This window comes from Siphateles boraxobius, unplaced genomic scaffold (assembly GCF_051911475.1).
Source record: "Siphateles boraxobius isolate OS27281-9 unplaced genomic scaffold, OSU_SipBor_1 2, whole genome shotgun sequence".
NCBI classification, from domain to species: Eukaryota; Metazoa; Chordata; class Actinopteri; order Cypriniformes; family Leuciscidae; genus Siphateles; species Siphateles boraxobius.
The window spans coordinates 3,164,175-3,187,450 of record NW_027508810.1 but is presented as its reverse complement, the minus strand read 5'-3'; the positions used below and the strand labels follow the sequence as shown (position 1 = coordinate 3,187,450).

Sequence of the window (23,276 nt, the reverse complement as noted above, 5' to 3'; positions counted from 1 at the left end):
CGATGGAACGGGAAGTGCTAAAATGTGAACTCGTTTCTGTGTTTTGGCCTATAAAATACGTCATCCCTCCAGCACTCTAGTACAGTTTTGCCACTACCCAGCTAAGGTGCAGTTTAATGTGATCATCCAATTACTAAGAGTAATGTGACATGAATGTGGGTAGTTTCGACCTACAGCCAACTCATGTCTTTTGGGAGTTTGGTTAAGAAACAAACAACAAGGCCAAAAAACTGCCATTGCGATGTCATTTTACACATGGTTTAGACCAGGGGTGTCAAACTCATTTTGGTCTGGGGGCCGCATACAGTTTAATCTGATCTCAAGGGGGCCAGACCAGACTCATAGCAAAATTACATTGATCCTCTTTTTTGGTGCAAAGAAGAAGTAAATTATAAAAATCTTTATATTAAATTAATTGTCCTTCTACAAAATATATTATGAACAACCTAAGAGTTTTTAAGAAAAGTATGTGCAATTTCAACAACACTATTACTCAGTTTAACATTTATTAAAGTGCATTGTGCATAAAAACTGATCACAGTGATTGTACAATGTCGCAAAAAGACTGTCCTGCATGTTAACATAAAATAAATCAAACAGATCAAAATATAGAAATTATTTTAAATCCATTTTCCAATTTTGGGAAGCAATTCTGAACACATGAATTGACTCCACACACTTAAAATCTTAAATGGCAGCTGTTTTAAACAGAAAATTTATCAAGTAAATGTGTCCCCTTCCTTGTTAATGCATAAAAAGTTATAAAAAAACTCACATACATATGGTATGCATAAGAAATCATATTTTACTCTACAAAACTCTTTTGTAGTAAATCTGTTGCTAAATAGCACTGACTTTCACAGAAATTACTACAGCAAATATTAATTTCACAGGCTCACAGCTGTTTATTTGCAGCATTCCATAGGATTTAGTCTTGCTCTGTATTTGCCCCTGAAACTTGGCATCTTTTAGCCTGCACAAGTGCATCAATATCAGGCATTATGTCCTGAGTAGCAGCCAATTTTAGAATCTCATTTAAGTGCTTATGTGTGAGCTTTGAGCGCAGCTTCGTTTTATTAATGTTCATTACTGAGAAAACTTGCTCACACAGGTAGGTAGTCCCAAACATGCACAACATTTTTGCAGCCAGTGCTGTTAATTTAGGATAGTCTGGCAGGAGATACTGATAAAATGTGTCCAAGCCCACAGAGGCAAATTTGTCCTTCAATTCTACATTACACTGCAAATCAATTATTTCAAGTTGCATGTCAACGGGCACATCAGAAGCTCTGACTGTGAATGGTGAGCGGAAAACTGCGAATTCTGTCTCAAGTTCGCTAAAGACCTGAAATCGTTTCTCAAACTCCCTCAGCAATCCTGAAATCTTGTCTTTGTACTGTCTCATGTCAGGGTTAACGCTTGCTGCGCACACATCTCTTAGACAGGGGAAATGAGCAGGGTCACCGCTTGCCATCTGCGTCTCCCATAACGTGAGCTTTAACTTGAATGCACGTATGCTGTCATAATACTGTGTTACAATTTTTTTGCGTCCTTGCAACATTTTGTTCAGATTATTCAAGTGCTCTGTAATATCAACCATAAATGCAAGGTCCTGCAGCCATAGTGGGCACTGTAATTCCTTAACAGGTTTACCTTTTTCCTCCATGAAATGTCCGATTTCCCCACGTAGATCAAAGAAGCGCTTCAGCACAGCACCTCTGCTTAACCATCTTACTTCAGTGTGGTATGGCAGACCATGGGTAATGTTACTGTCACTGAGAAGGCTGTCAAACTGACGATGATTGAGACCTCTGGCTCGGATGAAATTAACAGTTCGGACAACCACCTCCATGACGTGATCCATTTTTAACGACTTGCAGCATAATGCCTCCTGATGCAAAATGCAATGAAATGTCCAAAAATCACCCCCTCCATTTGCGGCTTGTACTTTCTCTCTGAACTTTGTCGCAGCACCTGCCTTTTTCCCTATCATTGACGGCGCACCATCTGTAGCCAGGCTTACGGCGCGGGACCAGTCCGCCCCGACTCTGTCCAGCGCTCCAACGACGGAGCGGAAAATGTCCTCAGCTGTTGTGGTGTCGTGCATAGGCACCAACTCAAGAAACTCCTCAGTGACAGTCAAAGTCTCGTCAACTCCACGAATGAATATGGCCAGTTGAGCGACATCCGTAATATCAGTACTTTCATCAATTGCAACAGAAAATGCCAGAAATGACTCCACTTTGCGTTTCAGTTGGCTGTCCAAATCTGCCGATAGTTCCGAAATCCTGTCTGCCACGGTATTTCTCGTCAAGCTAATATTGGCAAAAGCTTGTCGCTTCTCAGGACACACAATTTCAGCAGCCTTCAGCATGCAAGTTTTGACGAACTCCCCCTCACAGTACGGCTTTGATGCTAATGCAATTTTGCTAGCAATTAGGTAGCTGGCTTTCACGGCCGCATCACTGGCCTCTCGGCTCCGGGTGAAAACAGATTGCTGTTTCCTCAGACTCACCAACATTTCATTTACCTTCTGTCTTCTCAGTTCTCCGTGCAAGCTGTTGTATTTTTCGCCATGCTGAGTTTCATAGTGGCGCCGAATATTATATTCCTTAAGCACCGAAACTTGCTGCATGCACACTAGGCACACGGGTTTCCTATTCACCTCCGTGAACATATAGGACGAGGTCCATTTTTCTTGAAAAATCCGACACTCTGTGTCCACTTTTCTCTTTTTTGACAAAGACATTTCGCTGATGAAGGTGCCAGGGCCACCATAAACGCGGGTAAAACGATAGAACCAAACGCCACTAACAGACCGCTTACTGAAGCTCAGGTTTTTTTTTTTTATATATTGCAGATTACTAGATTTATCCCCCGGGCCGGACTGAGCCCCCTGGCGGGCCGGTTCCGGCCCGCGGGCCGTAAGTTTGACACCCCTGGTTTAGACCCTGCAGGGCTCCAGACTGACCAAATGGTCACATTTTGTGACCTTTTTTCCTGCTAGTGCGACAGAATTTTGTTTAGAGGTCGCACTGGTGACACTACCACATTGCCCAACTGATAAGAGCTGCTATTTCTGTTGCTTATGAGAAACATCAAACGGCAAACAAATCGAAAGTGGAAGGAAACCAAGCTAATTGTTTGAGGTGCGTGGACCGTTTATCCGCTCGGAGCAATAATACAGTGCAGCGTGAGCTCATAACAGGTTTACTCGCAGGCCGATCTCGAGCATGTGACACCATTACTACACAGCGCTGCGAGATTCAGTGTAAAGCATTCAAATTCAGCGCAGAATTCTCTGTTATAAACCGTATCGGATCAGACGGAGCTGACGTGGAAACCAGGAGAAACATTGTGCCATGAACGAACAAGTTATAGAAGGCTTTTCAGTCCATAAATCACCTAAATTCACCATGGATTTAATGTAGCAATGCTAACTGAACTATTCATGGGATTGTGGCTGAAATAGTCAAATGTTTTACAACCTTTTGAGAGTGAATTTCAAGCACTTTTCAAGGGCTTTCAAGTGCTTCACACTTTTTCCAGCACTTCAAAGCTCTAAATATTATCCAATTTTAATGTTATTTTTAATGTTTATTTTAACTTACTCCTTTAAAGAAGGAAAACTAGCACTATGTGGCAAACAAACACCTTTACTTTTTTAAAAGACCACTATAACCAGTAGATGGCGGCAGAAGAGCACTTGTTGACTTACTAGCCGTTTCCACTCCCTAATATATGGAAAAAAGTAGGAAGTCACATGAAAAACAAAATCTTTTCTTAAAATTGCAACTGATTTACACAAAGCAAGTAGAGAGTGCTTCTTTTATAATCAATGAAGTTGTCTGTAATAAGTAATACTATATTTCACTCTTATTAAATGTTCCATTGTTCGTTAATAGTATATTTAATATTTTCTCTATTAAAAAAAAGTTTTTTTGCATGTTACTGTTGTTAATAAAAGTTAGTTTTATTTGCAACTCAATTCAAGCTCAGTGTTTTACTGTAAAATTTCCAATAACCAAACCTGTAATATTATTTTATTATATATATCTCCAAAATCCCCTGCAGCGCTACCAAATCAGGTGCTGGTGCCACTATCTGCGGACCGGCTCTCAGATGTTCGTCTGGAGCCCCGCTCTCTTCTCCACACACCCTAAAGAGTCCATCTTCATCTTATCCTTCTCTCTGTATCCTGGGGCTATTCTTGTTACCATGTTTCCTAGCTTGTTCTGGTGCACTCTTGTGTGTGGGTGGGTGGTAAACACAATCTTTTACACACGCCAGTCTTTCCTGGAGGTCGCCCAAGGTTTTTGCCTTCCTCAGTCACTCCCTTTGAGACTGTTGTCTTGGTCAGATGTCTTGCTTCATCAGATGGCATCCAGCTTTCCTTGAGTATTTCGCCCCTACCAAGACACTACATCTCCCGATCAACTTTTCCCTCTGACTCCTGGTCCAGGGGCCTCATTGATCCAACACGCATACAAATGGATCCTAAATTCCTAGGTTTTCATCAAAAGTGATAAGCAAATCAGGCGCAGGTCCACTGAATTGCATGCATTAAACCAGTGATTAAACTAATCCAACATTGTTTGTTAAAATGTGATGAATAGAGAATCATATCTAATTATTGTCCAATGTCCAGAGCATTAACATTATAATATGTGCTAACGAGCCGCATAAAAACTGTTTTGTGATAATTGCATCACTGAAATTAATTCATTATGTTTCTGAATTCCTGTAATATCACACACATGTTTGCCATGTCTGGCACACATACGTTTTCCCGGAGAGTGCTGTGATTTTCTTGCTCGTTGATGATGAGAGCCATACTTCATCTAAACCTTGACGGCATATTTGTGAGCGACTGTATGTGTGGGAGTGAATGCACTTGTTCACATTGCGCATGGATTTAAGATCAACGGCAATTTATGAAGATTTTTGTTTGTGTGTACAAGCATTTTAGAAGCTGTTGTACGTTCACATTAGGATCATTGAACATTGAATTTGAACCACTGAATTTGTGGAAGCAAATTTGTAAAGTGAAATAAAATGGACCGAAAATTGCCTGTCGAATATAATAAGTTGTATTTTTAAACAGACCTAATATTTTGGAAGTGAAATCTGAAAAGTGAATATGGATAATTTAATTTTTAACAATGAAAATGAGTGTGGAATGTTTTGAATTGAAATATTCACAAATTTACGACCATGTTGAATTTCAGCCTGTAAAAATACAAGCCCTAAAAATACAATGCATTAAAATTAGTGCTGGGCAACAATTAATCGCATCCAAACTAAAAGTTTGTGTTTACATAATGTGTGTGTGTGCTGTGTATAATTATTTTGTATGTATAAATACACACATATGCATGTATACATTTTAAGAAATTTTTGCATATATATATATATGTGTGTGTGTGTATATGTATGTACATTTATACGTAATTTATATTATATATAATTAGCAAATTTTTCTTAAATATTTACATGCATGTATGTGTTTATATATACAAAATTATTATACACTGTACACACACATATATTATGTAAACACAAACTTTTATCTTGGATGCGATTAATTGTTGCCCAGCAATAATTAAAATGCAAGCATGGTTAATGCTATGCATATTTTTTATCAAAAAAAAAAAAATTTGCCATTCATTTTCTCCCATAGTCCTCATACTTGGTGTTTCCTGCAAGTGTCTAGGATTTCCTTTTTTGTCGGTGTGAACGTCTTTCTTCCTCTTCTTGTTAAATGTACTTTCTGCTGGTTAAAATGCAACATTAATAACTTCGATGAGGATATTACACGAGTGTCTGTGTGATTGGGTGCTCTTGCAGGTGTATCATCTGCACGGATGAGGGGCGATGGCCAGTCCCCGCTCTATCTGCGGGCTCCCATGAAAGCTCTCGGGCCCGTGGGCTCTATGACTGGGGTGCGACAGCATGCCAAAGGGCCTCCAGGGGCCCAGGGAGGGATGAGGAGGGTTCAGTCCCCGGGTCCCAGCAATGGTGCGTCATACTCGGGCTCCAGGAGCGCTGCTGTAACCAGACAAACACCCGGAGGAGGCATGACCCCAACATCACCTTCTTCCAGAGGCAGACTTCCACAGACTCCCAGAAGGTAACTCGCATCGGCTAAATACACTGTTGTTATTTCTCAAGTTATTTGGAGTTGAGGTTATTTTACTTATTTCCCTCTATAGCAGATCCCTGGGAATGACCAAACCCTGTGCTCCCTTCACTGATGAATCCTGGAAAGATGGTTGTTACTGAAGCCCTGATAACTCCACCTGTCGTTCTCACAGTGAAATCCAACGCGGCACCACTGCCTAAAAACCAACACCGAGGCCCTGAAACAAGAGTGTGAATGAATCCAGAGTCTCAATGACAAGAGCAACTGTGGAGGAACGGTGGATTTGACAGAGACTGCAACATTCATTGTAATATTTACTTGATTTTTTTTAAAAAAAACATCAATGTGCTTTTAATTTCATGAGAATTGGCAGGTTTGAAAAACTGAGAGAACTTGAATAATGAAAAAGGTTTGTGTCTTGTAATACATGTCGTTTTTTGTGAAACAACGTGTGGAATTTAATTCCTGGATGCTGTGGAATAACCTGATGTTGATTTTGCATGTTTAATCTTTTTTTTTTTTTTTTTTTTAAATGAAGGATATATTATTTCTCTGTGGGTGGAAAAAAAGTGTGAGAATTTGTAATGTTATGAAGGAATAGTTGTTTTCTGTAAACCAAGAAATTTGTCTGTTTTGTGTCGACAAGACATAACAGAGCAATATAGAAGAAAAGTGTTCTCAAAACTGTATCTTGAAGGAGAAGAAATTTACATTTTTTTTATATTTTGAGACCACATCAATGTGCCAAGGTACATGAATTACTACTGTAACACTGTTTCTTAATTCAGAGTGTTTGTAGCTAGAGTTACTACACTTTCACTCCATCTGGAGGTTTGAATCTGAATTTTGATGTCTGTGTAGTCTAGGTTTTAATATGCACTAAGCCAGTTAAATTGGAGATATCTGGGTATGCAATGATAATGGAGTGCCTCAGAAAATCAATAAATCAATTTCAGCAATACAACTAAATGAAGAGTAATTCTATTCATTCTAAAACACTAACACATTACAAACTCCATGTTTTAATGTTATCAAAACCAACCAAAATACATTTAAAGTGTATGCGTTGTGTTGTTTGAGCGTGCAAACGTACAGAAGGGAGGAGGATAGTATAAGTGTGTGAGAGCATTTTTAATTAATTACACCATAACGCCACTTGCACCGTAACTTATTTAGGTAGACATAGCGCAATGTTGTCGTATGAGGTGACGTAAAGGTGCCGCGCGTTGGCTCTGCCCCACCCGCTGCTGTTGTCAACGAACATTCTGATTGGCCAAGGCTTAGAAACGAGCAATCTGATTGGCGGAGGCGACGAATCGAGGAGCGTGATTGGCTCAGGCCTCAGGCCTGGGAAAGAGCGGTCGAGGATCCTCAAATGTACAGGCCGCAGTAGTGCTACCGTTGGAAAATTAACTATAATAAATTACGACAATTTCGAGGGGATCGGAAACTCATCAACGCTCTGAAGGCAGTCACGGTGTAGGTAAAGCGTTCTGGATTTGTGCAGCGTGTGTATGAAACGGTGGCCGTCGGCCCAGTCGGCCTGCGTGGGCCTGGTGTTGTGTTCAAGCGCGAGGAAGCGCCCAGCGCGCGCTCCTGCTAACCTGACCCTACGCAAAACTAGCGAAAATAACGATCGTGCGTCTCGCTTTTGACGCATAAACCAGTCATATACGAAGTAAATGCAGAAATTGCGTCAGGGTTGCAAGTTTTTGTGATACTTCGGTTTGTGTTGTATTCAAATACATGTTGACATATTCGTTAGCTAATGCTATTAGCCGTTTAGCATGTGGTGTAATGGCGGAGGGCAAGATGGCGCAGTAACGCGGCTGCATTTGCGCAAACTGTTAACTAATATTCCAGGAGAATTCGGTTCTTTACGTAAAGCAATTTCGACGTTATATTTTGTAAATGTTTTTAGCTGTACTGAGTCAATATAACAATCAAAACTTTGTTTCGATTGAACTGTCACATGGACTAGTACGCTCAATTACTAAGCCTACTATGGCGAAGGATCATCCGTATATCAGAGTCACGTGGTAACGGCACTGTCTGTTCCAGTCACCTGATGGAGTTAATATAATCACTTAAACATAATCAATGTAATGAGCGTAGCGCTGACAACGAGTTCGCACTTTTTCAGACATGGCAATCATTTAAAAATAATGCGTTATACTTATGGCACTCTTTTTAGTGACCGTAAACATATAGTACTCAATTTCCCCCCACAAATAGAGATATGACGTCATGTTGGAAACCCCCTCACAGAATTGACGTTAACTTACGTTGTAATTCCTAATGAAGTCTAATGTAATATTAAGCGGTTACGATTAATTTATAATAATCAACCACTTTCTTGATATCAAATTAAATTATTATTTTCTGTGTTTTATATTTATATAAATGTTATTAAGGTTATTATTATAATGTTAAGAAATTACTGCAATGTGAACTTTCTGAATGATAAACACAGTTTATACATGTTTATAAATCGTTTTATTTTGCTACTGTGCTTGAATTCTTTATTTTATGTTTTAGGATATTTTATTCTCTCCGCTTTTTATATTTGGAAACACAAACAAGAATTTGGAGTTATAAGTTATAAAAAGAAATTAAAAATACTTTAATTCTATAAATGTTATATGCATTTCATTCCATTGTCTCTTTTGTATCTTTCAGACACTTTCCTCCCAGATGCCAGATTCACAGTTTTTCTTAATATTTGTGACACTTTTATGTGAAGGGAACTACTGTCAAATGTAAAGGTTTGTTAAATAGCAGTTTTCTCACAGTGCCGTTTGCTTGTGATTCGAAAAGAAAACCTTTTTGAAAAATGAGTTGCTTAATGAGTATTAGTATGAGTTCAGTGTGTTGGATTGAATTTTCTGTCATTTTGTGTTGGGCTGCCCCCTAATATTCAATGAGAAGAGGCTTAGTCAACCAGAATTTTGTTAGTCGTAAAAAAAAAGTGTCTGTAAGGGACAACCTTAACGGCGGGTCCTTGTTAACTCCAGTGTGTCTTGCAGGAAATCTAAACGTTTGCCTTTCATCTGTCGACCTCAAATATGGCTTTCCATTTAAAAAACACCTAAGTAGCAAAAGGCGCGTCCACTATAGGCTACTTCAGAGATGACGAGTCAGCATCATCAACTTCATCTTTGCAACCGACACTGACTCGGAAAACACTAGTTAATTAATAAATAATTCAAACGTCTCCTTGCTATTTTTTTTTGACACATTCATTATCAATACTTTTGCCTGTGCTTTGCGGCAAGCTTTATGTGTGCGCTCGAGTGCGGAATAGGCTATATTACGCCCCCCCCTCACCCCCCCACCCCTAGTGTATATATATATATATATATATATATATATATATATATATATATATATATATATATATATATAATTTAAATTATTATAAACGTGATTAGTCGACTAATGACTTAAATGAATGGCTACTAGTCGACTAGAAAAATCATTAGTCGGGGGCAGCCACAATTTCATTTGATGATTTATATTTTCATCACATTCCTCATTTAGCAGTCCTTTTTTTGTTATGTTTTCACTTTTACAGTATTGTGGAAAAATCACAGATAATGGATCACGGTGGAGGGATCCTGGAGCTTCACAAGGATTTGAAAATGCCCCATACAATGATAATGTCAGATTTTGGTAAGGCACCATCATTAAAATGAGTCAATTAATTGCATGATGTTTGGCTTATTTTAGGTTATGACATTGACTAATTATAGTAAGAACTCTATAAAAGGATCAAAGTCTTTCAACCTCATGATTTTTGGTTTGTGTTTTGATGTAGGCCTATGTGAATAAATACTGAGTGTTTACCCCTAGAACAATAACTAGCCTATTTATTTGATTTTTTTAGGAGAGTATATTTACTCATATACTTATTTTGGGTATTTATTAATCTTTTTTCATTCATATTTGATGATATATCTGTTATGATGTTTTTTCTTCTTCCTACATAATTTATCTTCAGAATACTTGGCAACTCTAGCCATTTCTTCGCTGATTTTCACTTTTGTTGACGCATGTTTTCTCAACGAGCTCCCCCTACAGCTGTGAGGCGTATATTTCACTACACTGTCGTAAAAAAAAACGCACTTGCGGCCCCTCCTCCCCCTTTCTACCGCTGCTCATGTGCATTTGTTATTATCAGAGCCGGCCAACTTTATCTATAGCTATAGCTAGCCGGCGTGGCTAACCGGTATTGAGGGTGGCGTGTGTGTTTGTCGAATTGCCGTAAAGCAGTTTGTGTTTCTCGCTCGTTCTCGCTTCTCACGAGGCTTCCTATTTCCAACTTACCGGGACGTTAGTCTCCATGTTGAAAGGTTGGTTTTCCACCTGGGAACGTTGGGGGGAGCGGGGAAAGTCACCATTCTCACCGCAACAAGTTATTGAACCATCCAAATGATTTCTAAACGTTTTATTTATAAGTTGAAATAGTTGCCAAGTTCCCCTTTAAGTGTACTATTTGTTTTTGTCTTGTTTATGCTGCTGTAATGTCTATATTTCCCCTCATAAATATATATTTTTTTTATATAAATCTTAACTATAATAAATTATTATAGTTAAGAATAAGATAAAAAAAAAAAAACTTGATTTATAAAACTGTAAAGTTGTAATAATCGTTGTAATCCCATGATAATGAAGTCCACACGAATAAAACAATAACCTCAAAGGAATCACTCTCATGCCTTTCCAAACCCATAAGACTTTGCATTTTTGGGGGTGAACTATCCCGATAATGAAAAACGAAACAATATTTATGAACCACCACATTAAATGCTTTGTCAGTTGTGTAAACTTGTTTGTTGTGTTATTCTCTCGTGCAGTTGCAGGGATGGGTGGCATGGCCCACATCGACGGCGATCACATAGTGGTGTCGGTGCCGGAGGCCGTGATGATCTCGGATGAGGGCATCATGCTGGAGACTGACCTCGAAGCTGAAGTGGTGGAAGGGCCTGACATCTGTCACGAGGACGTCATCACCACTGAGGGAGTGATCCTGTCTGAGTCTATCCTGGGGGCCGAGGTGGCCATCCAAGAGGCCCTGGAGACGGAGCCTGATCAGGTGTTCGTGGCGGACCTCATGTCACCTCACGATCAGAGTCCGCTGGATCACGACCTGGTGTCTGCAGAAGTCATGGTGTCGGACTCAGAGACGGTCATACAGTCACATGACACCATGCCGTCTGATGTCACTATTAAAGTGGACGATGAGGAGGATGTGAAGAGCACTTCAGAGGACTACCTCATGATTTCCTGTGAGTTTTCTTTTACATGCCAGCTTGGATTGTAGGGCTGGGACAATAAATCCATGCATCGTGAATCGAGAAATTATTCTGGATTTATTCTGAGATTTTCCGAATGCATCGCGATTCTCCTTTGAATCGATTCTGAGCTTAGTTTTTAACCTCAGATGGCACTTATCAAAAGATGGAGCAAATCCGATCTTTCGTGAGTTGGGGAGCGCAATGTTGCATGACGCCATAACATTCCATTTGTATTAGAGATGCGTGAATGGGCTATTATTAGGCAATTTCATCCACAACCGCATCACAACACTCATCTGTCCGCATCAAAGTTTTTTTATCAATTTTCGAAACCTAATCCACGGCGCTGACTCTTTTAAGGTCTATGAGCGATGCGAGACGCTGCTGCCGCGAGGCTAGAAAGCTCTTGGCTGTTCTAGAAAGCAGACTGATCCAATGCAGCAAAGATATTTAAAGGCTAAAGTCCCTAGTATAGCCAATTGCCTATGTTGTATCCCCAGAATATCAGCAGTGAACTAATTCTCTGATCGGCACACAGGGATAAAAATAAATAAATAAATAGCCTATAACGCACATCGGCAAACCTGACCTTACCTAACCTAAAACTTTATCATTTCGTTTTGAATTTTGTTTAAAAGTAGACATTAAGCTTTCTATGTATTTCTCATGTCTGTGAGGCGAGTTCATTTATGAGACTAGCTCCAGTTCACGCGCAAGAGATCGCGCCCGCGCCTCCACTTCCTCCTGATTATATGTCTGCTATATTTGCTTCTTATTTATTAATTCCAGGCAGAGGGTTAATGAAACCGTGATTAAAATTAAGATTCAATTTATACAAAACAAAATTTAATTTAAAGAAAGCCTTTCTACAAAACAAAACTTAATAAAGTGGTCAAAATCATGTGTGACCCATCTTAAATTATTTCAAGCGTATCTTTTTCTTTGTATTTAAAGCGCTTTACCGATATACTGCGGGAATATCTTGCTTTTCAACCGCGGTTAGAAAAAATCCATACCGCCCCAGCCCTACTGGAACCTTCTATAAAATAATCATTCATAAAGTTTGAAAAGGTTGAAGCGAAGTACAAGGGTGTTTGCCCTATTGGATTGATTGGATCCACAGCAATGTTTGATATTTGGCTTCTTTGCAGTGGATGAGGTTGGGGAAAAGCTAGACATTGGAGACGCATCTTTAAAGATCAGTGCAGATGTGGGCCAAGATGACGACGGCTCGAAAGAGGACGAGTTCAGCTCTGAGGTCATCAAAGTTTACATCTTTAAGGCCGATGGAGATGAAGATGTGGAAATTGGTAAGGAACACATTTCAGATATATATGCTACTACTCATACTCTCACTGTTATTGAGAGGCGTTGCCATATGGCAACAATTAATTTCTACTCATTTCCTTATTCACAAATACATACAATATATTACACCAGAGGAATTAAAAGGAGACGCCTTAAAGGTTTAATTCACCCAAAAATGAAAATTAGCTCATGATTTACTCACCCTCAAGCCATCCTAGGATTCATCCAAGATTGTATTCGTCTGAAAGAAGAATGTCATATATGTCATATATGATGACTTGAGGGTGACTAAATCATTGGGTACATTTCATTTTCGGGTGAACTATCCCTTTAAGGTAGTCAATGATGTGCAGTTTTAAGTCACATGACATTTGAATGTCCCTCCAAAACACTCTTCCCCACTGTCACCCTCACACAGAGACACCCGTCGTGCTCCAGAAATTACTCTATTAACCTCATTTCTAAACATCTCTTCTTTTTTTTTTTGCTGCATCTTTGATAAGTAAATTAGATATTTTTATTCACAAATCAGCTTTGTCTTAGTTTTACTGTAAATTGAGAAAATATCAATGTTTCCTTATTGCAACGCTGTACCACAGTGGAGTTGCAGTAATATATTTCCCCATATTTTTTTATTTCTTCTTTTCAGAAAATTAATACAATATTTTACGGAAAGGGCAATAGGAAGGGTGCAGAGTTCGCTCTTCCATGTGATAAGAGTGAGAATGAGTTAGAAGTTAGTATGTTATCAAGGCTTTGAGCGATTACGTAATCGTGGCAACCGCAATCGCGATTAGAAATTTTATGATATTTACTAAGAGTTTACTCTACACTAGGGCTGCACAATTCAAGGACATTTTGATTCTCCATTCATGCCCTGTGAGGTGAATATGTTTGTATGGTGTTGTAGGCAGCACAGAGGTGGTAGCAGAAAGTGATTTTCCCAATGGGCACGCGGTGCTGGAGCCAGTGGTCTCAGGCCGGCTGCCCAGAGAGAAGATGGTCTACATGGCTGTGAAGGATGCCTGCCATGGAGACGAGGATATCAGTGAGTTCTGGCAAATCCTCATCTGAAATTTTCACACGTTAAGACATAAATATGGCCTCACGTTGTCAATCACGTTTACACACTGCCTCTAAAAAAAGTTAGGATCGGGTTCAATTTTCTGCATTTTGAGAGGTGTTTTGACCATTCACATCCACCGAATGATGAATAAGAAAAAACGAATATAAAAATTTCGGACTCAGTGTGCAAGGACCTTTACATGTGCCTACAGCATGTCAAAAAATGTGCTTATGTTATACTCTGTCCTGACTGTAGACTGTTCGGAGATGACTGACCAGGTGTATATGGAGGTCATTGTTGGGGAGGAGGAGGCTGCTGGTATCGCAGAAGCGCAACTGGAGGACACACCAGTTAACAAGAGCTTTGTTCCTGCGGCCTGGGCAACTGCTTATGGTCCTTCACTTTTTTGTTGCAGGCAGAGATACAAATTGCTTTAAATTAATAGTCCACCCAAAAATTAAAATTCTGTCTGAATTCGGAACAGCACTACCATCCTACCCTAGTATTGGACTCTAATTATGACTCTTGTAAAGTCTTCTGAAGGCGTACATTAGCTCAGGGTCTCCAGAACAGCTTTGTCAGCCGAGTCCCCGTCTTTGCGATATTTGAACTTAGCCATATGGCGATTTCAGTTTTATTCCGATTAACTGTGCAGCCTTATTTATTTAAATTTTTTGATTTAATTAATTATTAGCTTTTAATCAACTCACACCCAAGGGCTAGCGAAACCCTTGATTGGAAAACCCTGCGAAAAACCGATGACAGAATTTTCATTTTTGGTAATTACCTTAACTTAACATTTATAAAAAACATTCTCCTTTCCTTTTAGTGCATTTATAGGGTGTAAATGTCAGATGCAAACACCTTACCAGTCATGGCTTTCCTACAGGAAGCAGTCTAGAGAGTAAGAACGGTGCAGGCACTCCCTACCTGCAGATCTCTGACAGCATCAGCTCAAGCCGAGCTCTTAAGCAAAAGATCAAGAAGAAGAGGAGGGGAGAGACACGCCAGTGCCAGACAGGTATGATCTTCTGCTAGTGCCAGAAACTGTTTATAAAGGGTCATGAAACCCCAAAAGACATTTTTTGAGATGTGAAACGGATATGTCCAGGCTGCACATCATTGAAAACACTAAATGTACTCATTAAGTTAATCCATAAGTGAAAATAAGATATTTTTTGAATTTTTTCGTACTTCCGGTTTGAAAAGCAAAGTCAAAGCACCGTCTGGCTGCCGATTGGCTGCCAGGGCTCCAGTAGGGGCTGGATGAATGAAGTGACATCATCCGTTTCTGAGTGCTTCTCTGCATATGTATTCATGACGAAGAGCTCATTCAATCATTTTCTCATGAGACAGTATCACTTCTGTCGCGTTTGTCTTCCCTCATTGTTTATAGACATGGGTCGTAAGTGCTTGTTTCCTATGTGCGACAACACAAAAGTGTTGTTTGCATTTTCCCCGAGATGCGTTTAGTGCTGGAGTTTGACTTCAAACACGTGGGAAATATGAGTGTAACAATATTACATTTTTCTGCGCGGAATGATGCGATGAATTTAACAACACTCGCCAAGTGGATCATATATCATATACGGACCAGAGGAAGCCTGTTTCAAGTTGTTTAAGACATTTTTCATATACTTGAGTCTAGTGCTCTAAACATAAACAGAACCTTGTATGCGCACATATTTCATCAGTTCTTCATCAAATTAAATGTATATGTATAAATAAGGACACTGATACATCCGTACGTCTGATCATAAACAAAAAAAATGTTCCTTGAAAAATAAAATAAAATTCATGCCTCAAAATAGCTTGAATGTGACTCTACAACCATGCCTCATTTAGTATGCGTGGTTTCATGAATATGCAAATTAGCCCCGCCTCCACTCACTTACTCAGCTCAGAGATCCACTCGTTGACGATCACACGTTGATCTGATTGGTTACAAGGTAGTTTGTGACGTCAGAAACGCCAGCGATTTCAAACCTTGTTTTTGAGTCTTTGGTTCACTGCAGTTTTAAGGAGAAAATACTCAGCAATGCTGTTGACTTGAATAAATCTGTACATAGTTTGTCTTAAAGAATATTAAAAAAACACCACATAGACATATGGGGGTTTCGTGACACTTTAAGTCAACATGAACTCAAATTGACCACATAACAATATCATGAGTTGTTGGACTCATGTTATTCCACAAAGAGAGAAAAGTTTGTTGTCTTAATCTTTCATCACAGTATCACTAAATTACTTTTCTGTTTGACTAATATCACCTGGCAAAATAACTATTCTGGGATTTTTGTTTTTTTACAGCCTTTCCTTAACCTGCCAAAAGTTAATACTGTAATTTAATCTTAGACTATTCATATTGATAATGTATTTTTTCCCATTTAAATGTTTTTTTTTTATGAAGCCAGTGGTTATAAAAATAATTTGTCAAAATGCCCAAGATCCTAGTAAACACAATTGGTTTTGTTTTAAGTGTAACGTAAACAGTTTAGAGAAAACAAGGTGTTTGTCAATATATTAGATCTGTGCATTCGGTCTTAAAGTAACAGCGGCCTAATAAATCTGCTCTCTGTGTCATGAATAATAATAATAAAACGATAAAAGAAAAACAGAAAATCACTCGCTGATTTCAGCTGAAGCACCTTTGTGGCTTTTAATACGAATCAGTGTGTGTATGTGTGATGACTAGTGTTTTAATTTTTTTTTTTTTTTACATTTGATCATTGAATTCTGTAATGTTTCTTCAAGTTTTTTTCAGGTAGGTCTATCTAACAGTAAAGCACTCTGTTTCATTTGTATCTTTGTTCTATTGTATTTATTTGTCCTTTGTTTTTATTTTTTACTTGTCTTCAATAAGCTTGAGAACTTTTTACCTAGGCTAGTAAACCACTGATAGTTGCAGTGATGCTGACATTTTTATCAGTGGTATTGCTATTAATGTAATCTAAAATCCTGTTGTAAGAACCTTATTTTCATAACTAATAAATATATATATATATATATATATATTAGTATATATATATATATATATAAAAGTGTATATATATATATTAGTATCACAATATAGTTCACAATATAGTTATGAAAATATATATATATATATATATATATATATATATATATATATATATATATATATACATTCATAACTATATAATTTGTTATCGACTAGAACAAACTTAAGTGTGTTCATCTAGCACAGAAATAAGAAATTACAGTAAAATACTTGCATGTTGGGGGGAAAAATAAAATGTTTTCCTTTTTAAACATAAATTTCAAAATGTGAGGATTTAGTTATATGTTGTTGACCCATATTTAGTAAAAAAATAATTTGAAAGCATGATTGCAATATTGCTACACTGGGTGTCTGAGCATTAATTCCAATTAACTTTTATGTCATAGGGCAATAATACCAAATAATGATAGATTGAAAAATAAGCATCACCATTGGGATGTTGAGATGTTCTCGAGGGTGAATTTGACCTCTATACCCTGCTCAAAAGTCCTTTCTTAAAAAGGATGTTGGTATCAGTGTTTCACTGTACTCCTTCCTTTGTCTCGCCACTAAAGTGCGCTACAGAAGTAAAATGTTGACTATTTTCAGCATGTGCTCCTCTGTTTTAGCTGTAATCATTGGTCCTGATGGGCAGCCCCTGACCGTCTACCCCTGCCACATCTGCGGCAAGAAGTTCAAATCACGGGGTTTCCTCAAACGCCACATGAAGAATCACCCAGACCACATGTTCAAGAAGAAGTACCAGTGCACCGACTGTGACTTCACCACCAACAAGAAGGTGAGTTTCCACAACCATCTGGAAAGCCACAAGCTCATCATTAAGAACGAGAAGATCCCTGAGTACACGGAATACACGCGGCGCTATCACGAGGCCAGCCCGCTCAGCTCCAACAAACTCATACTGCGTGACAAGGAGCCCAAGCTGCACAAGTGCAAGTACTGCGAGTACGAGACCGCCGAACAGGGACTCCTGAACCGCCATTTGCTGGCTGTGCACAGCAAAAACTTTGCACATGTCTGCGTGGAGTGTGCCAAGGGCTTCCGCCACCCTTCTGAGCTTAAGAAGCACATGCGGACCCACACAGGTGAGAAGCCCTACCACTGCCAGCACTGCGACTTCCGTTGTGCCGATCAGTCCAACTTAAAGACTCATATAAAGAGCAAACACGGGGCAGAACTGCCCTTTAAGTGTGGCCATTGCCCACAGGCGTTCGCAGACGATAAGGAGCTCCAGACACACACTGAGATTTTCCAGGGTCATAAGAATCACCAATGTCCGCACTGCGAACACAAAAGCACCAATTCCAGTGACTTGAAGCGTCATGTCATCTCAGTGCACACTAAAGACTTTCCTCACAAGTGTGATGTGTGTGAGAAGGGCTTTCACAGACCCTCCGAACTGAAAAAACACGCTGAAACGCACAAGGGGAATAAAGTACACCAGTGCCGGCACTGTGATTTTAAGACATCGGACCCCTTCACATTAAGCCGCCACATTTTGTCGGTTCACACCAAGGACTTGCCATTTAAATGCAAGCGTTGCAAACGCGGCTTTAGGCATCAGAACGAACTTAAAAAGCACATGAAGACTCACAGTGGTCGCAAGGTCTATCAATGCCAGTATTGCGAGTACAACACTACGGACGCTTCAGGTTTCAAACGGCATGTCATATCCATCCACACAAAAGAGTATCCACACAGGTGTGACTATTGCAAGAAGGGTTTCAGGCGACCATCGGAAAAGAACCAACATATAATGCGACATCATAAAGAAACCCTACTATGATGCTCTTTCATCCCCAAAACAAGATCCGACGCTCTACAGCTGCATATGTCACTTAGATGGCCTGCATTCAACAACCTTCTTATTTAATGTTCCGCTTACATGTAAAGAAACCAATCAAAACTGAGTCGTGTAACAATAAGTGGCTAACAATATGGTCTTGGTCAAAGTTTTCATGTAACACCTCTCGCAGCCTTTGCTTTCCCTGAAAAGGAAATGTAAAGAAAACAGTCATTCAGGGTCTCAAATGCCTATATTTTTATATCCACGTTGCTATAAGCAAATCACATCCTCTAATAAAGGGATAGTTCACCCAAAAATTTTAAATCTGTTGTCATTTACACACCCTCATGTTGTTCCAAACATTTGACTTTCTTTTGAAGAATTTAAAAGATGTTTCACAGAAGGTTCATGCTGCTGTCATTCATTAACTGACAAGTGGCTGTCAGCTTCAAAAAGGATGAAAGATCACCATATAAGTGTCATAAACGTAGTTTGTGCTACTGTGTGGAAAAGTTTGTGTGCCTGGTCACTGAATACTTTTGTATCTTTGTGTGTAAAAAGCAGCACAATGATGTGTTCCATGGGAGAAAATGACAAGGGATTGGAATAACATGAGGGGAGTAAATAATGACACAGTTTTCTTTTATGGGTAATTCCTGGTCAGACCATCATCACAGGCCTTAGTCAGGATAAACACCATATTGAATTTTACGCAGATAAAAACAAGGCCAGACTTAAAGTCTTTACAATGGCATTCACCGTATAAGAATCCTAGATGTCACTTTTAAAACTCGCAACTTTCAAAACGTTTTTGTCTGCTGAAATTCTTTGGGAAAGATGGTTCATCAGATGAACCATCGGTATGTTGTATTTTTATCCCTCACAGCCTTTATTTAAAAAAAAACAATTAAATATGGCGCTACCCTGACTACGGATTCACTTTCCTGTTTTTCTCATCATTAGATGTATTTTACTGACTGGTATGTCCAGGTTTTACTGTACCTTTTACCATTTTGTAACCATCATGATGTTAATTTGAGCAATTTTTTTTGTGGTATCTGAAATTGTATGATTTAAGTCAGTGCTTTCCAGCGTTTCCTTACCATTCGCTCTCTGCGATCCTAGTGTCTTGAGCACTCCTTCACGAATCATGCGATTTGTTGTTAAAGGATTAGTTCACTTTAAAAAAAAACTTTTGCTGATAATTTACTCACCCCCATGTCATCCAAGATGTCCATGTCTTTCTTTCTTCAGTCGAAAAGAAATTAAGGTTTTTGATGAAAACATTCCAGGTATTTTCTCCATATAATGGACTTCAATGGGACCCAAACGGTTCAAGGTCCAAATGAAAGTTTCAGTGCAGCTTCAAATGGCTTTAAATGATACCAGACGATGAATAAGAGTCTTATCTAGCGAAACGATCAGCCATTTCAAAAATAAATAAAAAAGTTTAAGTTTTGGGTTAGTAGTACGGCACGTAGTACGCAATTACGTTGAAGAGGTCATACTTAACGTAAGCGGAAGTACCGAGTCAGTGTTTACAAATGTATACTTTTAGCCTTTTTAATATTAAAACACCCAGGATACGCACACGAAATGGGCATTTAAAACGGTAAACTGAGACAAGGACATTTGAATGTGTATGTGGTCCTCCTCCTTCACATTTGTAAACACTGAAGCGTGACCTTTTCAACGTAGTTGTGTAATACGTGCCGCCACGAACGCGCATCACAGAACAGAGCAAGGCGAGCATTTGTGCTTATAAAACTTAAACTTTTTTATTTATTTTTGAAATGACCGATAGTTTCACTAGATAAAACTCTTATTCATCGTCTGATATCCTTTAAAGCCGTTTGAAGCTGCACTGAAACTGTCATTTGGACCTTGAACCGTTTGGGTCCCATTGAAGTCCATTATATGGAGAAAAATCCTAGAATGTTTTAATCAAAAACCTTAGTTTCTTTTCGACTGAAGAAAGAAAGACATGGACATCTTGGATGACATGGGGGTGAGTAAATTATCAGCAAAAGTTTTTTTTTTTAAGTGAACTAATCCTTTAACTCTCTGAATACCACTACAAAATTCAATGTTTATGTAAAATGAAACGGTAACAACATGGCGAACATGCACATACTGCCAATTATTTCGGATCTCCTGCGTCATGCCTTACATGTATTTCTTTTGCACTGAATTCAGTATGAATCGATTTGTGAATATTTTTAACAAGTTTCAGTTGTGCTATGATAGATGTATACATTAACAAAAGAGCACCTTTTGCTTTTAAAATGTCACTTCTGCATTATTTATTTTTTTAGTGGGTGGGCAAACATAGACGCATCATCCTAAACCAGAAGACATCCAACTTCCCGCCAGTAAAAGACCTCATCGATCAAAAGAGGCATGTCTTGATATCTAGCTCTAATAATTGGCATAGCTATGGACTTGTAATATGACTGTAGTTAACATCAGCACCCAGCAACTGTAGTACTTCACAGCGTACCGTACATCGTGGATTTCATTCATGGGTGGAGGTGGAGAAAGGGTTGTACTCGTTAATCATGTTGTTATTGTCAGACTTCCTAATGTAACAGTCCAATGTTGTCACGTAAAAGCCTCCATTATAAGCTCTGCCATAAGGACGTTGCAACAAATTAGTGAAAGTGGATGATTAAAACAATTAGTTATGTTTCTTGAAATTACAAAACACCTCTTCTAAAGGTTTGTCGTCTGCACAGAAAGAAATATCACTAAAATTTCAGCATAATGCATGTTGTAAATCTAGCTTTTGTGATAGACATCTTTATTCACAATTAAATTGGTTGTTTTATGTTAGAGGCAGTAAAACTGAACATTTTTTAATTGATCAAGAACTTACAAAGTAATCTGTTATCATTTGATCCTTAGGACCTTATTTATGTGCACAATTACATGTCATCAGACTCAGGTAGTGTTGTCAAAAGTACCGACTTTGGTCGGCACTAAAATTTAACAAGATTTGTGGATACCAGCGTTTAGCATTTTGAGCGCTGTTGAACTTAAACACCTCTGATTGGCCATTGTGTTCACACGCTCAACATCTACGTCTCTGATTGGCTACAATAATCAATGCTTCCAAAACATGTTGTAAATAGACATCTCTGATGCTTTAGCCAATCAGAGACGGATATGTTGAGCACATGAACACAATTGCCAATCAGAGGTGTTTAAGAATCCGTTCAACAACATTAAGAATGCTAAAGGGGAAATACTGGTATCGTCACATTTTTTAAATTTCAGTACCAACTTGGTACTGAAGTCGGTACTTTTGACAACTCTACTCTCAGGCTGTCATTCATGAATCACAAGGAGAACTCTGTGTGTGTATATAGTTTGTATAACCATTCTTGCATAAATTTATGCACTGAATTGTTGCAGCAGTTTGCGAAATCGTTTTATGAGCGATTCACAAATTAATTCTGCTTGTGTTTTGTGAATGAGGTCCATTACTGTTGTGGCTTCTTGAATTATTCCAACCATAGTTCGAAACTCACCTGTACAGGCAGTGGTTTGGCAGAAACCAAGTGGTGAAATGTATGCGAGCAGTGTAGATGTTGCTGTGTTTGTTACAGTTGTGGTTGGAGATTAACATTCTTCATGAAAATAAAATTCATGCATTTAAATTATTTTCTTTTTGGTATTGGCGATAGGTGGATTACTGGTGAGGAGGAATCAAAATAAATACTTTTCAAAAAGGATTTTTCAGAAATGTTCACACTCAGGTATTTCCTTGACATTTAGCAAATAGCACTTTTCAGATGTAACACAATTAACAAAAGTCTACATAATTCAATGGAAATCGTTTTAATCTGCTTATTATAAATGTTGTATTATGCCATTAAAGTTAATCATAAATACTTTTCTGTCACTGTTCTATAACCTTACTATGTGTGTCTCATTCAGCTCCCTAGTTCAGTAGTCAGGGCTCATTTTAAGGGCTAACTCAATCCCAGAATCCTTCATGTGGTTGAAATGTTTGCTCTCTAAAAGAATCCCACAATTGAGGATCAATATGTTTCCTTAACAGAAATTCTGAAGCACGAAACAAGTTATCACTCGATAGACATCATGACATGAGATGGAAGATCTGAAAAGACAAACTGTTATTTAATTATATGACAGCATGAACACACATGGCTAGTCAGGTAGTGAACTTAATCTGCCTGTTGTTGAAAATTTCCAGTGGTTTTGCAAAACAAATATGCAGCCATGTCACCGTGAATAGTCATGTGTGCCAATGTTTACTGAGAAACAGTTCTTGACCACTGTTCGAATACACGTACGCCAGTGCTCCTCAACCAGGGGGACTCAGCAAACTTCAAGGGGATCTCAAGATGATTTAAAACAAAATACATTTTCAGTTATTCCAAAATCTAAAATGCATATGTTGGTCATATAATTAGAATATCATCAAAAAGTTGATTTCAGTAATTCCATTCAAAAAGTGTAATTTGGAAATTATATTCATTCATTACACACAGAATTATATATTTCAAGTGTTCATTCCTTTTAATTTTCATGATTATAACTGACAACTAATGAAAACCCAAAAATCAGTATCTCAGAAAATTAGAATATTGTGAAAGGTTCAATATTGAAGACACCTGGTGCCACACTCT

At 38.5% G+C, this 23,276-nt stretch overlaps 2 protein-coding genes across 6 annotated transcripts in view; both read left to right on the top strand.

Moving 5' to 3' along the window:
• Positions 1–7,111, top strand: part of LOC143744272 (SLAIN motif-containing protein-like) — a 34,045-nt gene extending 26,934 nt beyond the window's left edge. For 2 of the 4 annotated variants that reach the window (XM_077235663.1, XM_077235665.1), the window contains 2 exons: positions 5,848–6,130; positions 6,213–7,111. In XM_077235663.1, coding sequence (XP_077091778.1) covers positions 5,848–6,130; positions 6,213–6,282 — 353 coding nt within the window. In that variant the 3' untranslated portion in view covers positions 6,283–7,111. The remainder of the gene's footprint in view (positions 1–5,847; positions 6,131–6,212) is intronic. The other 2 variants (XM_077235666.1, XM_077235664.1) reach the window with 1 other exon arrangement.
• A 328-nt stretch (positions 7,112–7,439) lies between these two features.
• On the top strand, positions 7,440–22,515 carry znf711 (zinc finger protein 711). 2 transcript variants are annotated; one of them, XM_077235662.1, is made up of 9 exons: positions 7,440–7,621; positions 8,822–8,907; positions 9,717–9,814; positions 10,999–11,430; positions 12,591–12,749; positions 13,658–13,795; positions 14,069–14,206; positions 14,703–14,834; positions 17,444–22,515. In XM_077235662.1, the coding sequence occupies exons 3-9, from the start codon at positions 9,739–9,741 to the stop codon at positions 18,619–18,621; spliced, it is 2,253 nt and encodes a 750-aa protein (XP_077091777.1). In that variant the 5' UTR covers positions 7,440–7,621; positions 8,822–8,907; positions 9,717–9,738; the 3' UTR covers positions 18,622–22,515. The 2 variants fall into 2 exon arrangements, with proteins under 2 accessions (XP_077091777.1, XP_077091776.1); XM_077235661.1 differs by having other exon boundaries at positions 7,463–7,625.
• The last annotated feature ends 761 nt before the right edge of the window (positions 22,516–23,276 follow it).

What these genes read in the sequence shown, in the direction of transcription:
- znf711 (XM_077235662.1), top strand. Translation starts at nt 9,739, where the DNA reads ATGGATCACGGTGGAGGGATCCTGGAGCTTCACAAGGATTTGAAAATG. An exon ending in CCATGGAGACGAGGATATCA is followed by an intron (nt 13,796 to 14,068) that starts GTGAGTTCTGGC and finishes TCCTGACTGTAG; the next exon opens with ACTGTTCGGAGATGACTGAC. An exon ending in GGCCTGGGCAACTGCTTATG is followed by an intron (nt 14,207 to 14,702) that starts GTCCTTCACTTT and finishes GCTTTCCTACAG; the next exon opens with GAAGCAGTCTAGAGAGTAAG.